Below are 17233 nucleotides of genomic sequence, written 5' to 3'. Positions count from 1 at the left end.
CATACTGACACCGCCAATTCCACCGCCAGCCCAAGACGCTGATGGCCGCGCATTAGCGCCCCGCCGAGAGCCTAATTCCGCCGCCCGCCACCCTGCCAAACGCACTTTGGGGAAAAATCATTTTCAACTATGATATTTATACTAGAAAGAAGTTGTGTGTGTTTTTTTCTCCCTCACTGGCTCTTTTCTACACTCATCGGGTCTGTGTCGGGGTGGCGTTGCGTAGGAATAACAAACAGGGCAGAGATGAGTGGTGCTGAGAGCGGCTTGGAATAACAATGTGTTATTTACAGAATAGAGCGAGGTACAAATGGAGAACTAATAAAAAGGCGTATCGCCTTTCACTTTAATGGCCACCTTATATTCCACTGTACAGAAAGAGAAAAAACATGCACTATATATACAAAAGTATGTGGACACCCATTCAAATGAGTGGATTCGGCTATTTCAGCCACACCCGTTGCTGACAGGTGTATAAAATCGAGCACACAGCCATGCAATCTCCATAGACAAACATTGGCAGTAGAATGGCCTTACTGAAGAGCTCAGTTACTTTCAACGTGGCACCGTCATAGGATGCCACCTTTCCAACAAGTCAGTTCGTCACATTTCTGCCCTGCTAGAGCTGCCACAGTTATCTGTAAGTGCTGTTATTGTGAAGTGGAAACGTCTAGGAGCAACAATGGCTCAGCCGCGAAGAGGTAGGCCACACAAGCTCACAGAACGGGACCGCTGAGTGCTGAAGCACGTAGTGAGTAAAAACCGTCTGTAACACTCACAACTGAGTTCCAAACTTCCTCTGGAAGCAACGTCAGCACAAGAACTGTTCATCGGGAGCTTCATGAAATGGGTTTCCATGGCCGAGCAGCCACACACAAGCCTAAGATCACCATGCAGAATGGCATGCGTCGGCTGTAGTGGTGTAAAGCTCGCCGCCATTGGACTCTGGAGCAGTGGAAACTCGTTCTCTGGAGTGATGAATCACGCTTCACCATCTGGCAGTCTGACGGACTAATCTGGGTTTGGCGGATGCCCGGAGAACGCTACCTGCCCAAATGTATAGTGCCAACTATAAAGTATGGTGGAGGATGAATGGTCTGGGGCTGTTTTTCATGGTTCGGGCTAGGCCCCTTAGTTCCAGTGAAGGGAAATCTTAACGCTAGGGCATACAATGACATTCTAGATGATTCTGTGCTTCCAACTTTGTGACAAGAGTTTGGGGAAGGCCCTTTCCTGTTTCAGCATGACAATGCCCTCGTGCACAAAGCGAGGTCCATACAGAAATGGTTTGTCGAGATCGGTGTGGAAGAACTTGACTGGCCTGCACAGAGCCCTGACCTCAACCCCATTGAACACCTTTGGGATGAATTGGAACTCCGACTGCGAGCCAGGCCTAATCGCCCAACATAAATGCCCCACCTCACTAATGCTCTTGTGGCTGAATGGAAGTAAGTCCCCGCAGCAATGTTCCGACATCTAGTGGAAAGCCTTCTCAGAAGAGTGGAGGCTGTTATAGCAGCAAAGGGGGGACCAACTCCATATTAATGCCCATGATTTTGGAATGCGATGTTCGACGATCACGTCTACATAGTTTTGGTCATGTGATCACAAGGGGAAGATATCTCCATCACCAGGCTGCATGCTGTGTTTTCTTCGCTAATATTGTGTGACGATGAGGAAAGTTAATGACAGGGAGTGCATTCGTTTTTACACCACTGGTGTATTGATCAAATCAAATGGTATTGGTCACATACACATATTTAGCAGATGCTATTGCGGGTGTTCCGAAATGCTTGTTGCTTTTGTGATCACGTTTAGTGCCCCCTCACATCTTTTGGTGTAGTTTACACTATAACTTCACTAGAATATATCTTTATAAACCTTATAACAAATGTAATCGTTATGTCATCAATCTTCTATGGAGCACCAAAATGCTACTTTAAATGTGATTTCTTGTAGTGCTTAAAAATTAAGTAAAATGTAACTCTCTTTCTCATTCCTTCTCTCTTGTCTTCAATTTCTTCAATTATTCTCTGTATTCTCAGCTGAAAGGTAGGAGGCTATCTTTCCTTTCTTATTTCGACACGTTTCATTACTATTCTGTGTCTTTTTATTGTGCATTTTTTGTTCTTGATTTTTGTTATTCTTTGGCAATGTAACTTAATGCCTATGGCCAATGCATACATGTGGTTTTATATTAATCCATTTAGAAATGTTAGGTTGCTTTGAGTTGTGGTTGTAGGCTTCACTGCACTGTCATTATGGAATAAATAGTTGCTTTGAATCATATACTTATCATATACTATTCATATATTTGTCATGTTCTATAGAAACCGTATGCATGTCAGATCCCTGGATGCACCAAGCGCTACACAGACCCTAGCTCCCTACGCAAACACGTCAAGATCCACTCGGCCAAAGAGCAACAGGTGCGTAGAAAGGTAAGACACTCAGCGAGAGTGAGAGAACTTACCGACAATCAAAAAAGCTGTCACTTTAAATCAGAGGATGGGCTCATTGGAATGGCTAGAATGCAATGGAGGAGCCATCCTCCCTTCTCCAGCCTCCACTTTCTCACACTGTACTTTTGACCAGTTAACTGAGAGCAGGTTAGGACTCTTGTCGATCTTGTCAGGCCACATGCATCGCAAATGTCCCCAGTAGGTGTAATCATCTCCGCTCTAACGCGTATTCTTCCTCACAGTTCTATACAGTTGGTTTAATTTAGCAGAGCCTTTGAAAACCATTTCTCTGACAATAGATCAGATTTGACCACATTTTGTCATGTTCATGATCAACAGCACACTCGTCTGCTGATCGGGTAAATATGGGTGAATGGAGAGGCAGAATGGTCTCATTGTGTTTAAAGGGCTTGAATGGTGGCGGCCGGGCCTGGATAATGTGTTCCTTTGCTTACCATTGCTGTAAAACAGAAACACATGTGAGGCTTGTACCATTGTTAATAAGCTGTAGCTCGAGCTGAATACCCCAGTGGCCAGATGTTGTGGACAAATGTCAAACAAACCCCCTCACTCTATCTCGGAGTAGAAAAAAAAAGAGAATCAAATTAGACTTGATGAATTATTGCAAGGTGCTCGTAAGGAACTGTTTCCAATCACGACATGTGTTCGGTCACTTACTGACGTTGTCTGAGTGTCAAAAGATAATGTAATGATTGTCGAATCGATCAGTGATATGTAAAGACAGCATTCCATCTGGAATCTTGATTCAAGCACTCATATATAAAAGAAAATGCCTCACGCCAACTCAAATATCAATCCAGACTGGCTATTAAATCCATCCTGAATGAATTCCATTGAAATAGTTCAGATGGCAGCCCTGGCATACTAATCTGTTAGGATATCTGTGAGTGAGGTAGTGCATACTTCGAACCGCATATCTATCCCCTTGGCTTGCTCCGTGGGCTTGTCCAACCTGTAAATGAGAGGATGGATGAACAGAATGATAGATAGATGGACTAGTTGTCCTGGTCCCTCTGTTTCTCCTGGTCTAATAAGAGGGCTGCCTGTGGTCGGGAAGCAGGCCTCTAAGCCTGTAATTTCCTCTCAGTCTCTGTGGTTGAGATGTCACCACTAACTAACTGATTCACTGCTTTATTAAATACTTTTTTGCTTGTGGGCCAGTTTACACAAATGTCCTTTAATTCTTACCATAGCCCTGATGTTACTTATGTCAGCTCTTACTGGCAGAGCCTCAGTGTCACTGTCCTCATAGAGTGGTTGACATTACACTACAATGCAGTCTTTTAACAGATGCTTGAATACAGTGAGAGACTGACATTCAGTGTAGTTTAGTGTAGCTTATATGTGTAGCAATCTATAGTTAAATATAGCCTATTTTGGGATCAAGCCCACAACCTCATATAGTTAGCACTGTGGTCTAATCAACTGAGCTAACTAGCCCACTAGACTAGAGAATGACGAGATTCTCATTAGAGCCATAGAAGGATCTCACCTATCCTTTCAGTTCAGCCACTGTCCAGCCACACCATAGAATCATGTTGGATAAAAATGCCTGCCTTTACCTTCAGCTTTAAACCAGGTATTCAGTATGATCAACCATGTCCTGACGTAACCACCCCCACTGGGAACACACGGGTTGAATCAACATTGTTTCCAATGTGCAATAGATGTTGAATTGACGTCTGTGCCCAGTGGGACAGCTCTGAAGGTACTTCTGGAAAGGGAAGGAAGACATGGTTGTAAGGATTCCTGCAATGCACTGCCTTGGCGTGTACCATGCCCTACTATAACATTTTACTACAGTGTAAGCCACTGCACTGATGTATAGAAGAGAGTAAACCATTTCACTGATCTATAAGACAGACTACCTACAGTTGAAGTCAGAAGTTTACATACACTTAGGTTGGAGTCATTAAAACTCATTTTTCAACCACTGCACACATTTCTTTTTAACAAACTATAGTTTTGGCAAGTCGGTTAGGACATCTACTTTGTGCATGACACAAGTCATTTTTCCAACAATTGTTTACAGACACATTATTTCACTTATAATTCACTGTATCACAATTCCAGTGGGTCAGACATTTACATACACTAAGTTGACTGTGCCTTTAAACAGCTTGGAAAATTCTGATAGGCTAATTGACATCATTTGCGTCAATTGGAGGTGAATGTATTTCAAGGCCTACCTTCAAACTCAGTGCCTCTTTGCTTGACATCATGGGAAAATCAAAAGAAATCAGCCAAGACCTCAGAAAAAAAATGTAGACCTCCACAAGTCTGGTTCATCCTTGGGAGCAATTTCCAAACGGCTGAAGGTATCACGTTCATCTGTACAAACAATAGTACGCAAGTAAACACAATGGGACCACGCAGCTGCCATACTGCTCAGGAAGGAGACGCGTTCTGTCTCCTAGAAATGAACGTACTTTGGTGTGAAAAGTGCAACTCAATCCCAGAACAACAGCAAAGGACCTTGTGAAGATGCTGGAGGAAACAGGAACAAAATTATATATATCCACAGTAAAACAAGTCCTATATCGACATAACCTTAAAGGCCAATCAGCAAGGAAGAAGCCACTGCTCCAAAACTGCCATAAAAAACCCAGACTACGTTTTGCAACTGCATATGTGGACAAAGATCGTACTTTTTGGAGAAATGTCCTCTGGTCTGATGAAACAAAAATATAACTATTTGGCCATAATGACCATCGTTATGTTTGGAGGAAAAAGGGGGTATCTTGCAAGCCGAAGAACACCATCCCAGCTGTGAAGCATGGGGGTGGCAGCATCATGCTGTGGGGGTGCGTTGCTGCAGGAGGGACTGGTGCACTTAGATGGCATCATGAGGAAGGAAAATTAAGTGGATATATTGAAGCAACATCTCAAGACATCAGTCAGGAAGTTAAAGCTTGGTCGCAAATGGGTCTTCCAAATGGACAATGACCCCAAGCATACTTCCAAAGTTGTGGCAAAATGGCTTAAGGACAACAAAGTCAAGGTATTAGAGTGGCCATCACAAAGCCCTGACCTCAATCCTATAGAACATTTGTGGGCAGAACTGAAAAAGCGTGTGCAAGCAAGGAGGCCTACAAACCTGACTCAGTTACACCAGCTCTGTCAGGAGGAATGGGCCAAAATTCACCCAACTTATTGTGGGAAGCTTGTGGAAGGCTACCTGAAACGTTTTACCCAAGTTAAACAATTTAAAGGCAATGCTACCAAATACTAATTGAGTGTATGTAAACTTCTGACCCACTGGGAATGTGATGAAAGAAATAAAAGCAGAAATAAATCATTCTCTCTACTATTGTTCTGACATTTCACATTCTTAAATAAAAGTGGTGATCCTAACTGACCTAAGACAGGGAATTTTTACTAGGATTAAATATCAGGAATTGTGAAAAACAGAGTTTAAATGTATTTGGCTAAGGTGTATGTAAACTTCTGACTTCAACTGTAGCTATCATTCCAACTGATGTATATTACCTTGAAACCACTGCTAGCTTAATATATCCAGGGTTGGAATTAGAACTAAAACCACTGGGAATGCAGGAATTCAGCTCAAAAACAGGTTTGTCATGTCATAGTAATGTTTTCACTTTGGGAGTAGTGTTCCCAAACACGCTGCCCCAATTCCACCCCTGCATGAATATGTGATAGACTGCAGTTTAATGTGTGTTTTCTCACCCAGATACCATTGTCAGAAAGACAACTTTTCATGTCATGGCTTTGTGCTGGTATGAAAGATGTCCAACCAAACACTGAAATTATTGCTTTCTAACCTGTATGTATTGTCCAACAACCCCTCCCCTTCTCTACTTGATTGACAGCTGAGGCCCTGCCCCCACCTGGAGCAGGACGTCTTGAGTGAGTGTCTGTCTGTGCAGCACCTGCAGGGCTCTGCCCCCTCCCAACACCAGCACCTGCAATGCAACGCCCCCTCGCAGCAGCACCTGTTCAACGGGAAGGACGGCCGCTCCCCGGGACTGGGCCAGGACATCTTCACAGGTGCACGGAGGTCACTCTACCCCCCTAACCCCTCACGCTTAACCACTAACCCATAACCCCAGACCCTAACGCTCCAGGTAAAAGGTGCCTGTAGGATCTAGGATCAGCTCAGCTTTCAGATCTAGGATCAGCTTTCTTAAAAATCCTAACGCAAAACTGACCTTAGCTCAGCTTCTAGGTCAGGACAACTTCATCCTACTCCAACCCTTAACCCCCAATTCACCACCCGACACACTGATCTATCTTTAATATTACAGTAAATGTTGACATGACATGCTGATTTCCAGCCATGAGGACAATTGGCCTGAGTGCCTTCAGCTCAATCTCATGCTGAATGTGATACCTGATGGATTAATTAGAACTGACTCGGTTTGGAAACAAGTCCTTCATGTTTTACAATAAACTTTCGCCTCACTTCCCGCTGGTTGAGAGTTATTTAGGACTTGGTGGAAATCAAACTGAGATGTCATAATAAAGAACATCTGCAAATGGCTAACATTTGTGTTTTGCAATTAACACTTAATGTGACCTTCTCCGATTCACATTTGAAAAGTGCTTACTTTTTGAATAAACTTGGAAATCTCTCTATGGAGATCCCATAGACTATAGTACAGTCAAATGGCTTGCGAAAGAGAGGTTGATGAGCAGGATCAAATATAGTGTTACTATGGAGGAAAGGAGAGATGCCCTGCAGTGTCCACAGTTTATGGACACATCTGCCATTGTTTGCTCAGTTTGTCCAATCCAGACTCCCCATCTCTCTCTGTTATTGTTATGGGAACACAATGCACATTTACTGGGGGGACTATGAAATCTTAAGTTGTCTTTGATTATTGAATCGATGCTTGAAATACTGGCATCTTTCCTTCTCCTCTCCCTCTGTTTTGAGTGGGTGTGTTGCTAGCTCCAATTGTGACAAAATGTGCAAATGGTTTCTAGCCCGCAGGAGCTGTTGTGTTGCTGTGGCCGTATTGGTTGATTAGGAGGCGTTCGAGGACGGCGGGTTTGTTAGGGTTTACGCCAGGCGAAATGAAATGGGATTCATCATTGCATGTGTTGAGCTTTGTTCTCTAGCCAACAGAGGGAGGATAGTCAGCAGGATGGGCAGAGCATGGAGGCTCTTCAACATTAACACTTCTATAGCCGACAATGAGTAGCACTTCTAGTTGCTGTGAATCTTGTGTTTCTGTTGGTTGGTTTTTAAAATGGCTTGGTTTTTGGTATCTGTAGGTTTTAGTTCTAAGGCTAAATAGATGTTCAGTAGGCTCAATCTTACTCAGAAAGATCTTTGTTCCTTTTAGGACCTGAATTAGTGTGTTTCAGGATTAACTTCAACTGCTAGAGCACATTACTGTAGATGACCATAAGTCCATCTCAGTATGACAGTCTACAAGTCAGGCTATGCTGCCTACTAATGTCACCACAAACATCACCCTAACCCTTCATAACCCTACAGAACCCCCTCCTAACTCACAAAGAATCACAAAACTCACAGAGAAAACTCTCAGAACCGTCACAGATCCTTGTCAGAACTGTCACAACCGAACGTTCTCAGGCCTGTCACAGAACCCTCTCAGAACCCATATAAAAAGAAAACATTTAGAATCGTCACAGAACACTCCTATAACCATCCCGAAACGCGCAGGGAAACCCTGCACCGCTGAGGCAAGCGATGAAATTGAAGCAATCACAGCGATTATTTGTAGAATGTTTGCTGGTCTGGTAGCAGATGTCGGGGCTAAAGGGGAAACCATTTAAGGTCTGTGATTGATGATTTGGGGGTAATGAATCAAGCTTGTAACCATTTCAGAGAGCTGTCAGATAGGCCCTGCTTCCACTTGAGCACAGCTGGGGGAACAGTACTGCAGAAACCAGGAGCGCTCCTCTCGCCTCCTCTCTTCTCCTCACCACCTCACTGCCCTGGACAGTCAACGACGCTACGCTGTCCCCCAGGACACTGGGAAAGACATCACAGACAGGACAGAGTGAGGAAAGGAGAGACGAGAGAACATATTTACAGTACAGGAGGAGCAGTGAGAAGCAGAGGGGGCTGCTGACTTTAGTGCCTTGACCCTCTTAGGCAATCTGAGAGCCCCTGGACAGAGCTGAGCTCTTTCAAGTGGAGCTCTCAGCAGAGCATTCAGCTGTCATTGTGATTTGTCATGAGCCTCTCACTGTTACATTGCTGATGTGAATCACCATCCAACAGAAGTACAGATGTAGGATCTTAATTTGAACACCCTGTTGCAGGAGAACTTTAAATTGAAAACTTGTAGTGTTTTGAGGTTTAAAAAGGCTTCTAAAGTTTGTAATTTCCACTTTGAAATTTCAGACTTGATTTTCCCTTATGAAAATATACTGTATAAATGGCTACAAAATGTGCATGAATTATAATCCACATAGTAATTCACAATTCCTGTTGCTGCAGGATAATTTTTCTGCTGTAGGAGACTGGCTCAAATTAAGATCCTACATCTGTAGACTGACTCTTTTCTGATGCTCAGACAGGAAGGTCAGATGCATTTAAACTGCTACAAGTATTTAGGGACTGGCACAGGGGCACACATATGTACACACACACGTATACGCACAGACACACACACACACACACACACACAGAGAGAGATCCCGAGCCACAGTGCCTGTTCTCTCAACTTCACTCATGTTCAAAATTCCTATAAACTCTTCTCATCAGAAATCTTAATTCTATTGTACGAAATAAATAGTATTGTAGCCAGAACAAAACATTTAAAGGACAACCGAGGCCAACCCCTGTGGCAGCACAAACAATGTACTGTAAATCACAAACAGCACAAAACAATAGAACGTTTTATTTTTTAAAGCTCTCTCTGACTGGATGATCAGTTGTGAAAACAAAAGCTTGTTGCCATGAAAAGGCTTTTAATTTTGTCAAAGGGAACTTGGCTGAGTGAGGGCCTCAAGTTGGCACATTTAGTGAATTATCCTTGTTTGTCTTTCAGGCCTGTACACTGGCTCCAGCACTCCCCATCACGGTGTCTCGGTGGAGCTCCTCTCCCCAGGACCAGCCCCCACCCCTGGCTCAGCCTCCGCCCCTGACCTGCCTCTCAGACAGCCCCGCCTGGACCGGGACATGAGCAGCCCGCATCATCTGTCCCCTCTGTCCACCATGGAGAGCACACGTGACGGGTGAGTCCCCTATAACATACTACTGTGAAATCCTGTATGTACATTATACACACACTCTATTGTGGTCACAGGTCACATACCACAGGAGATTGGTGGCACCTTAATTGGGGAGAACGGGCTCGTGGTAATGACTGGAGTGGAATTTGTGGAATGGTATGAAATACGTCAAACACATGGTTTCAGGTGTTTGATGCCATTCTATTTGCTTCGTTCTGGCCATTATTATGAGCCATTCTCCCCTCAGCAGCCTCCTGTGTCACATATCTATGGTAATATTGATTTGTTTAATGCACACACACTCAAACACACACACACACATACACTTGCACATACACATTATTATAGCATACATTTCATCAATATTATCACGCTGATCCCAACACAGTGTGAGGACACTTGCGAAATATAAATTATTACTCTGTTGTGTGTCATCCAAAAACAATTCCCATTTTAGTGCAAAAAACATATTCGGGCCCACTGTCAAATCACTTTAGCTGTCTTAATCAAAATCAAAACCCATGCTCTGTCCCAAATGGCACCCTATTCCCTATGTAGTGCACTACTTTTGACCAGGGCCTATAGGGAGCCCCATAGGGCTCTAGTCAAAAGTACTGCAATAGGGTGCGTAGCCATAACCATGACCCTTCAGATACAGCACTCACAGGAGACAATTCTGGAGGCCATGGTGAGGTCAGAATGATGCAGCCAATAAGATCCACTCTATTTCTGGCATTGTGTCCAATGATCCACAGGTCCATTCGAGTCCCAACTGGGGGTTACAGAGTACTCCCAATGACCTAACTGTTTGGCCCAGGATTAAACAAAGGTTTTAAAGATGAAACTGTCAAAGCAGTGTGGTGATGACTCCATTTGTGTGATTGTGTAGTGCATTAACAGCACTTAACCTTCAGTTCGTTAAACATACTCCATGTTGATTTAGCCCTGTCCGTGTAATCTGTTGTCACTTTTATTTGGCATATACACACCGATGTGTGTCAGCTAATTCATTTTGAACAAGTGTTGATTGTATTTAGTAGAGGCACAATTCTAACAAGATTCCCTTTTTCGAAATACATGTTGGCTAGAATTACAATATAGTGGTTTAATACTAATACAATACCTATAGTATTTTATTACGTAGCATTGGTGTATGATAAGTGCAGTACTAACTAGGCTTAGAGATGCTAACAGAGCGCTAGCTACCGTCTGTTCCATTGAAGAGGCACTAAATCCTGCTGCAGATTAACAAACACATTTCCCACTCTGGCTGCTCTCTCTCTCTCTCTCTAGGTTTACTTCAGTGCCTCAGAGAGAGGAGAGAGATCTGGTCCAACTTTTCTTTCTCTCTCTCTCTCTCTCTCTCTCTCTCTCTCTCTCTCTCTCTCTGTCTGTCTCCCTCTCTTTCTTTCTCTCTCTCTCTCTCTCTCTCTCTCTCTCTCTCTCTCTCTCTCTCTCTCTCTCTCTCTCTCTCTCTCTCTCTCTCTCTCTCTCTCTCTCTCTCTCTCTCTCTCTCTCTCTCTCTCTCTCTCTCTCTCTCTCTCTCTCTCTCTCTCTCTCTCTCTCTCTCTCTCTCTCTCTCTCTCTCTCTCTCTCTTTCTCTCTTTCTCTCTCTGTGCTTTTTCTCTCTCAGCATGTTTCCTATTAGTGTCTATGATTTCCCCAGAGATCCAGCAGAGCACAGTAACAAAGCCAATGTGTCGTCAGGAGGCACTGTGTGTACTGTACAAAACAACGGGGTGAAAACCAGAGGGAGAGAAAATGAAAAAACGTTTCACCATTAAAAAACATTTGGAGGCAATGGGGATACAATCAAGCATTGCAAAAATGGTAACAAAAGAATAGTTTTACATAAGCATGGTGTGTGTGTGTGTGTGTTTGTGTGTGTGTATGTGCGAGCTTGCGTGCAGTGAGATGTCATGTTAGGCCCTTTCTGGAAGGTGCTGTGTTTTGTCAAGCATTAAAACAGCAGGAATAGAACTCTGTAGAATTACAATGTGGTTTCAGGATTCCTTGGTAAGTAGTACTACATACACACACAATTACTGCTACTGGGAGAGAGATGCAAAGTGAAAAGACAGTGTGATTAGGCTTTTGTAACACCAGTTACACAACACACACACACACACCAATATGATGACATATTGGAAGTGAGACAGGGGTCTGTTTTTCAGTACGATTGATGAGGACCATCTGAAATATACCACTGTGAGTGGATGATGTAAGTGGATAATTTTCCTACGTTTCCTTACAAATGAAGATAAAGTGCCAGCTGGCAAGACATAGGGCTTAAGTGATCGCTCTTGTTCACGTCTGTCTCTTTGCCCACCCAAAGCGCCTACTTGTACGTCTGTGACGCGATGACAGCGTTTCATTACGAGAATTGCAGCACTTTGTGGATTTCATCAAATTTATCAAATTGCGATACCTGACCAAAAATGCATGTACTATACACATACATACAGTAACAGTACAGCTTTATCTGCCCATCTAAGAGAGAGAGACCTGTGCCAGGACCTACAACAAACTGGGTATGAAACGTCTACTCACATTTGCCTGAAGATGGAGCATTTGATTTACATGTTTAAAGCCTTGAGTATACAGGCCGCTGCCAAAGTCAATAGCAGCGCCGCACTTGTTTTTCCCAAACGGTTTAGCAGGACATTAAACATTTTGACAAAATTATCTAACTAACCTGACTCTAGTGCAGCAGCAGCCTCTGACCTCATAGTTAAATGTGTTTACTCTGGCTCAAATGGGCCATTTAGACTAATTTTACTTTGTAAATAGCAGTGTCATTTTTCTGAAGCTGATATTAAAATATGCCAGTTAAAATATGCTTTCTGTGATCTGTGGCATGCGTATGGAGCTTGGAGCAGGAGCGAGAGACACGCGGGGCCTCTCTCACAGACACGGCCATTCTACAGTTGGTGAGGGGCTTATAAGCGACGATGGGTGGTAAAGGTTGTCATTCAGTGCCTCTTTACCATATGCCGTTCTATAATTACAGGGGCCGGGCAGACAGAATGTTTCCTGTGTATTGATATTAGAGCCCCTCTGCAAATATTAGTTTGACATGGTTTGATACCTTGTGGAGTACAAGGAACTGTGATTGACACAATCTAATTGAATTAGAGTGGCTGCAGAGACAGCGTTAAGAGATACGGTTCTGAAGGGAGACAGTCATTCACAGTCAGCGAGTAACTCAATGCCATCGATCCTCCATCCATCCCTCCATTCATTATCACCCCTAAATCATCTGCACAGAGTATCAATCTCCCAAGTCAAACAAAAACATTCCATCATAGTCGTTACTTCAACAGACAGGCCGTGGTCAGAGTCATATATACGTTTCTGGACGTGGTAGTAGTAGGATTAGTCATGTTTTTTTACTGCCTTTGCTAAATGGCTTATTCAAAGAACAATTCAGACAATTCAAAGTCAAAATGTATGTAGTGTTTCAGTGTTTCCTCCAGTTTTTTCGGCGGTTATCTCACTAAAACAAACAGAGAGCTTTTATGGGCCCAGGAAAAGCTCCTTGACTGCTTAGTCTTGGGCTGTAGGGTTAGCTTAGCTCAGCACGGCCCGTCTCTCACGCGTGGCTTTAGCGCGCTAACCAGAACCAGGCGCATTCCCACCGTCCCGCGCCAAGCCGCCCATGCCCATCCATCAGAGGGGCTTAATGTTGGGCCGCCGAGGGGAGACGGAAGGGGGTCTGATCCATGGTCCCCAGTGGGACAGGAAGGGCAGGTGAAGGAAGACGAACGAGGAGCAGAGCAGCTCTCCTCATGAATCTTCATCCTGAACATCAAGCTCTCTTTCCATCTTTCTTCCCATCTTTCCATCCCCTCATCCCTGTAGACAGAACCAAGCCTTAGAGGACAGATCCTAGAACGGCAAAGGATTGCATCACTGCCAATTTTATTTTTTGCTTCTTATAGACTGTATATAACCTGACAGATAATCCAGTGCTGATAACGTCCACGTCCTCCATACATACCTGCTTGTGTTGTAGGAATGTGAATCATTTTGACTGGATTGTTTTAGCCCGAGGGTGATGTTACAGTGTCCAGGTTGGAATGCATAGTCCTGATCCGTTTGGTCTATTGTAGGAGTACTTGAAGCCAAGTTTATTTTAGGGCTCAATCTATGTCTACTGAATCAAATCATATTCCCGGAATCATATTCACTTTGACGTATTACCTTAGTCATATTCACTCAGTATTATAAGTTAGGTTAACTGAGTCATATTCACTCGGTATTATAAGTTAGGTTAACTGAGTCATATTCACTCAGTATTATAAGTTAGGTTAACTGAGTCATAGTCACTAAGTCAGGTAAATTGAGTCAGAGTCGTTGAGCCATAGTCTATCCACGGTACTATTGCCTTGCCAGTAAGCTGAGTCAAAGACTATCTGGCTGAATGCTCCAAGCAGTGAGGTCCCTCAAACACTTGGCCCTCAGTTCTTTTACACTCACCCTCTCCCCCCGTCAATCTGAAGCCCTCACCCCAACATCTCACCCCTAGCCCTCATCATCCCACCCCTGATCTCGACCAATAGCCAATAGCCTATCTATTAATAGCCTCTATGTCAATCTTTCAGGGGTCAGGGGTTAAACCACTCTTTCACAGCAGAAGAAGGGGTCAGGGATGGCTGGTTGGAAAAAGGCAGTAATGACAGGAGGAGGAGGAGAAGGAGGATGGAGGATTATCAGGGAAGGTGAATACCAGGGGAGAGATTTATACTCGGTACAGCATATGAAAGATTCCCCTCATTCCTTGAGCCTGAGCACGCGGCAGCTGGCAGTGATTAGCTTATGATTCACTTTAGCTGCGCATAGAGGCTGCTTGTAAAAATATGAACAGTATAACTGTTTCCTGAGTTTGTGCTGACAGCAGCTCCCGGGGGAGCGCCGCTCTCCGCAGAAACACATGGCCGCGGCACTGGGCCCGTGCCAATGGACGGATTAGCCACGCTCACCGCTAGCGTGGAGGCCCACTAAGTGCTAGTTCTAATGCTAACGCTAGGCAGGGAGAAGACGTTGGTTCGACACTGCGCTGGTTCAAATGTTTCTGTGTGTGTTTAGTGGAGAGGCGTGTGGCTCTCTAAGCTCAAGAGGCAGGAGAGAGACACAGAGGGTTTGCTTTAGGATACATGGTAGCTTAAAAAGAGGTGGATGAGTCCATGGTTAGTACATGGAGAGGTTTCAAATAGAAAGGCCTATATGGACACATTCAAAATACCTATCTCTAACGCATATCTTTATTTTATTAGACATAACCTTGTTTATTTATCTATGTATCCTTTATTTAACCAGGTGAGTCCCATTGATATAAGAATCTATTTTTCAAGGGAGCCCTGGCTGTGCCTGAAACTTAATCTGTTCCTGTGGGGTGTAGAAAGGCTGTGCCAGGTAGCGTCTTAGCACTGGGTGGTACTGACCTTGTAGTTGAGCTAGCTCTCTCACACAGTTAGAGCTATGTCATCCTGGCCTTAGAGGTGAACAGTCATCTGAGGTTCTCTGCTGCCTCCAGCAACTCTCTGTCATCACATTCACAGAGCCCGTACTGTAAACCATATGTATCCATCCATGGCACATAGTAACACAGCAACAGTTTAGGTGTTGGCATTCGTGAAACACAACTGGAAAAGAGTACTAAGTGGCTATTGAATATTTGTGAGGAGATTGGGCCTCTTTATAGAGATTTGTATCTTACTGGTCTGGATATCTGTTTTATTTAGTTAGGAAAGAAAGTGTGTTGGGAGCAGAGCAGAAATGTGATATTTGTTTCTGCAAATGGACTAAGTACAATTATTTTTCTAATAAATGCCCTTCAGAAAATAGGCATGATGTTTTTCATAGATGTTTCAAATGGTTGAAATGCACTCAGAAGACATCTGAAATGTTTGGGATGATGTCACCCAGATGTCCTTTAATACTGACATAGGCCTACTGTGTTTTCCACATGTAATTGACTGGACACAACAAGAAGAGGTTAGATTAAGAAGGGGAGAGTGCAGCTTTCTGAATAGATAGAAGAACTGAATGGATTACATACAAATGATGCTTTCTGTGACAGTATTTATGGAAGGTTCCTGTGACAGTATTTTGTAAGAGCATGTGGTATCCTTTTGAAAATCTGCTGTCATAACGCTTGAATACAATAGAAGTTCACCAAAACCCACTGCATTCCATGACTTTTTTCACGTTGATTGCAGGTTTTTCCAAAGTCCTAACGGCGTAACCATGTTTCTAATTCAAATGGTTGGAACAAGTTCCCATCTGTTAGTTATAACTCTGTTTTAAAAAACAATTCATCACGCTTGTTGTTGTTTTCCTTCCTCTCTGAAATGTGGTGCGCTCAATGCAAAGTGTGAGTCTTTGAAGTGTGAACTGAAGAACAAGGGGAATACACTCCACAGATCTTTTGGGTATTGGCACAGTACCGTCTAGTTGGAGCTATTCTGCTTACCATTTCTAAAGATTTGTTTGCACACATCTGTGTCTAATACCACCACGGACAAAGCTTTATTTATTTAATCACAATCCAGAAAGTCTATGAGGAAGCTTTGGTCGTTGCTCGCCCCGAGCCGTTCTGTCACAAATATGTCATGCTCATATGCCATCTCTAAAATATTGGAGATAGTAAACACGAATAGGCTTTCTCCTCCGAGGCCACAAGGCAAGGAGTTAAAGAAACGGGGGGCTTGGTTTCAGTCGAATGCACACTCTCGTGTTTATTGACTTTAGATCGTAATATGGGATAGATGGAGGATTATGTATGGAAGCTGAAGTTTCCATTTACTGACTACAGTACATACAGTACAACATATGTTCTTCTGAGGGGCGTTCAAGACTCTTTAAGTGTGTTGGTTAGATAATGTGTTGCTGAGTACATAGCACTTTGATAAAGAGACGTTTGATTCAAATAATCATATGTAACCACAGTATATACAGTGTATACAGTAAATCATTGTTTTGATGCACTTGAGCATCTGATTATGTAAAAATATTCGGAAATTAGACAATTAATTATCTTGCTCTAGCTCTCGCTCTCTCTCTCCTGCAGGGTGTCGGGTCCTCTCCTCTCCCCAGGGATGAAGGGTACAGGCACTCCTCCTCCCCTGGAGAAGCAGCAGCAACAGCACATCCACCCCCACCACAAGCCCTACTCTCATTACCACCACCAGGCTGCCAGTGACGGTAAGACCAGCCCTGACCAGACTCAATACAACCCAAGCTAACCAACTGGGCTATTTAGTGGGCTGGAAGCCTCAGAGAGTTGGTTAAAGATTTAAATGTGTTTTACACTACCGACTCCACTTTCTGTCATGTAGGATAGATAATGCAAGCAGTTCTATGCAATACATTTCTATCTGCAACTCTCTGAACACCCCACTTGAACTTTTATGGAACTGACACAACTTTATTTCGTGTGGAATAGAGAAGAGCATCAAATACATTTCTAACTGCACCTTTTAAAACATTCCATTCCATTGAATAGGCCTCATACTTTACCACCATATGAACATGAAAGGACACAAGTAGAGGAAGCAGTGTCGGAGAATTGG

General features: G+C 43.5%; 1 protein-coding gene across 1 annotated transcript in view; it reads left to right on the top strand.

The window, feature by feature from the left end:
• The window catches only part of LOC121533740 (zinc finger protein GLIS1-like), an 86216-nt gene that overhangs the window by 66901 nt on the left and 2082 nt on the right, over positions 1-17233 (top strand). Inside the window, exons 6-9 of the mRNA XM_041839939.2 lie at positions 2331-2441; positions 6317-6494; positions 9476-9662; positions 16732-16865. Of these exons, the coding sequence (XP_041695873.2) occupies positions 2331-2441; positions 6317-6494; positions 9476-9662; positions 16732-16865 (610 nt within the window). The remainder of the gene's footprint in view (positions 1-2330; positions 2442-6316; positions 6495-9475; positions 9663-16731; positions 16866-17233) is intronic.

Source organism: Coregonus clupeaformis, chromosome 20 (assembly GCF_020615455.1).
Source record: "Coregonus clupeaformis isolate EN_2021a chromosome 20, ASM2061545v1, whole genome shotgun sequence".
NCBI classification, from domain to species: Eukaryota; Metazoa; Chordata; class Actinopteri; order Salmoniformes; family Salmonidae; genus Coregonus; species Coregonus clupeaformis.
This window is presented reverse-complemented; position numbering and strand designations above follow the sequence as displayed.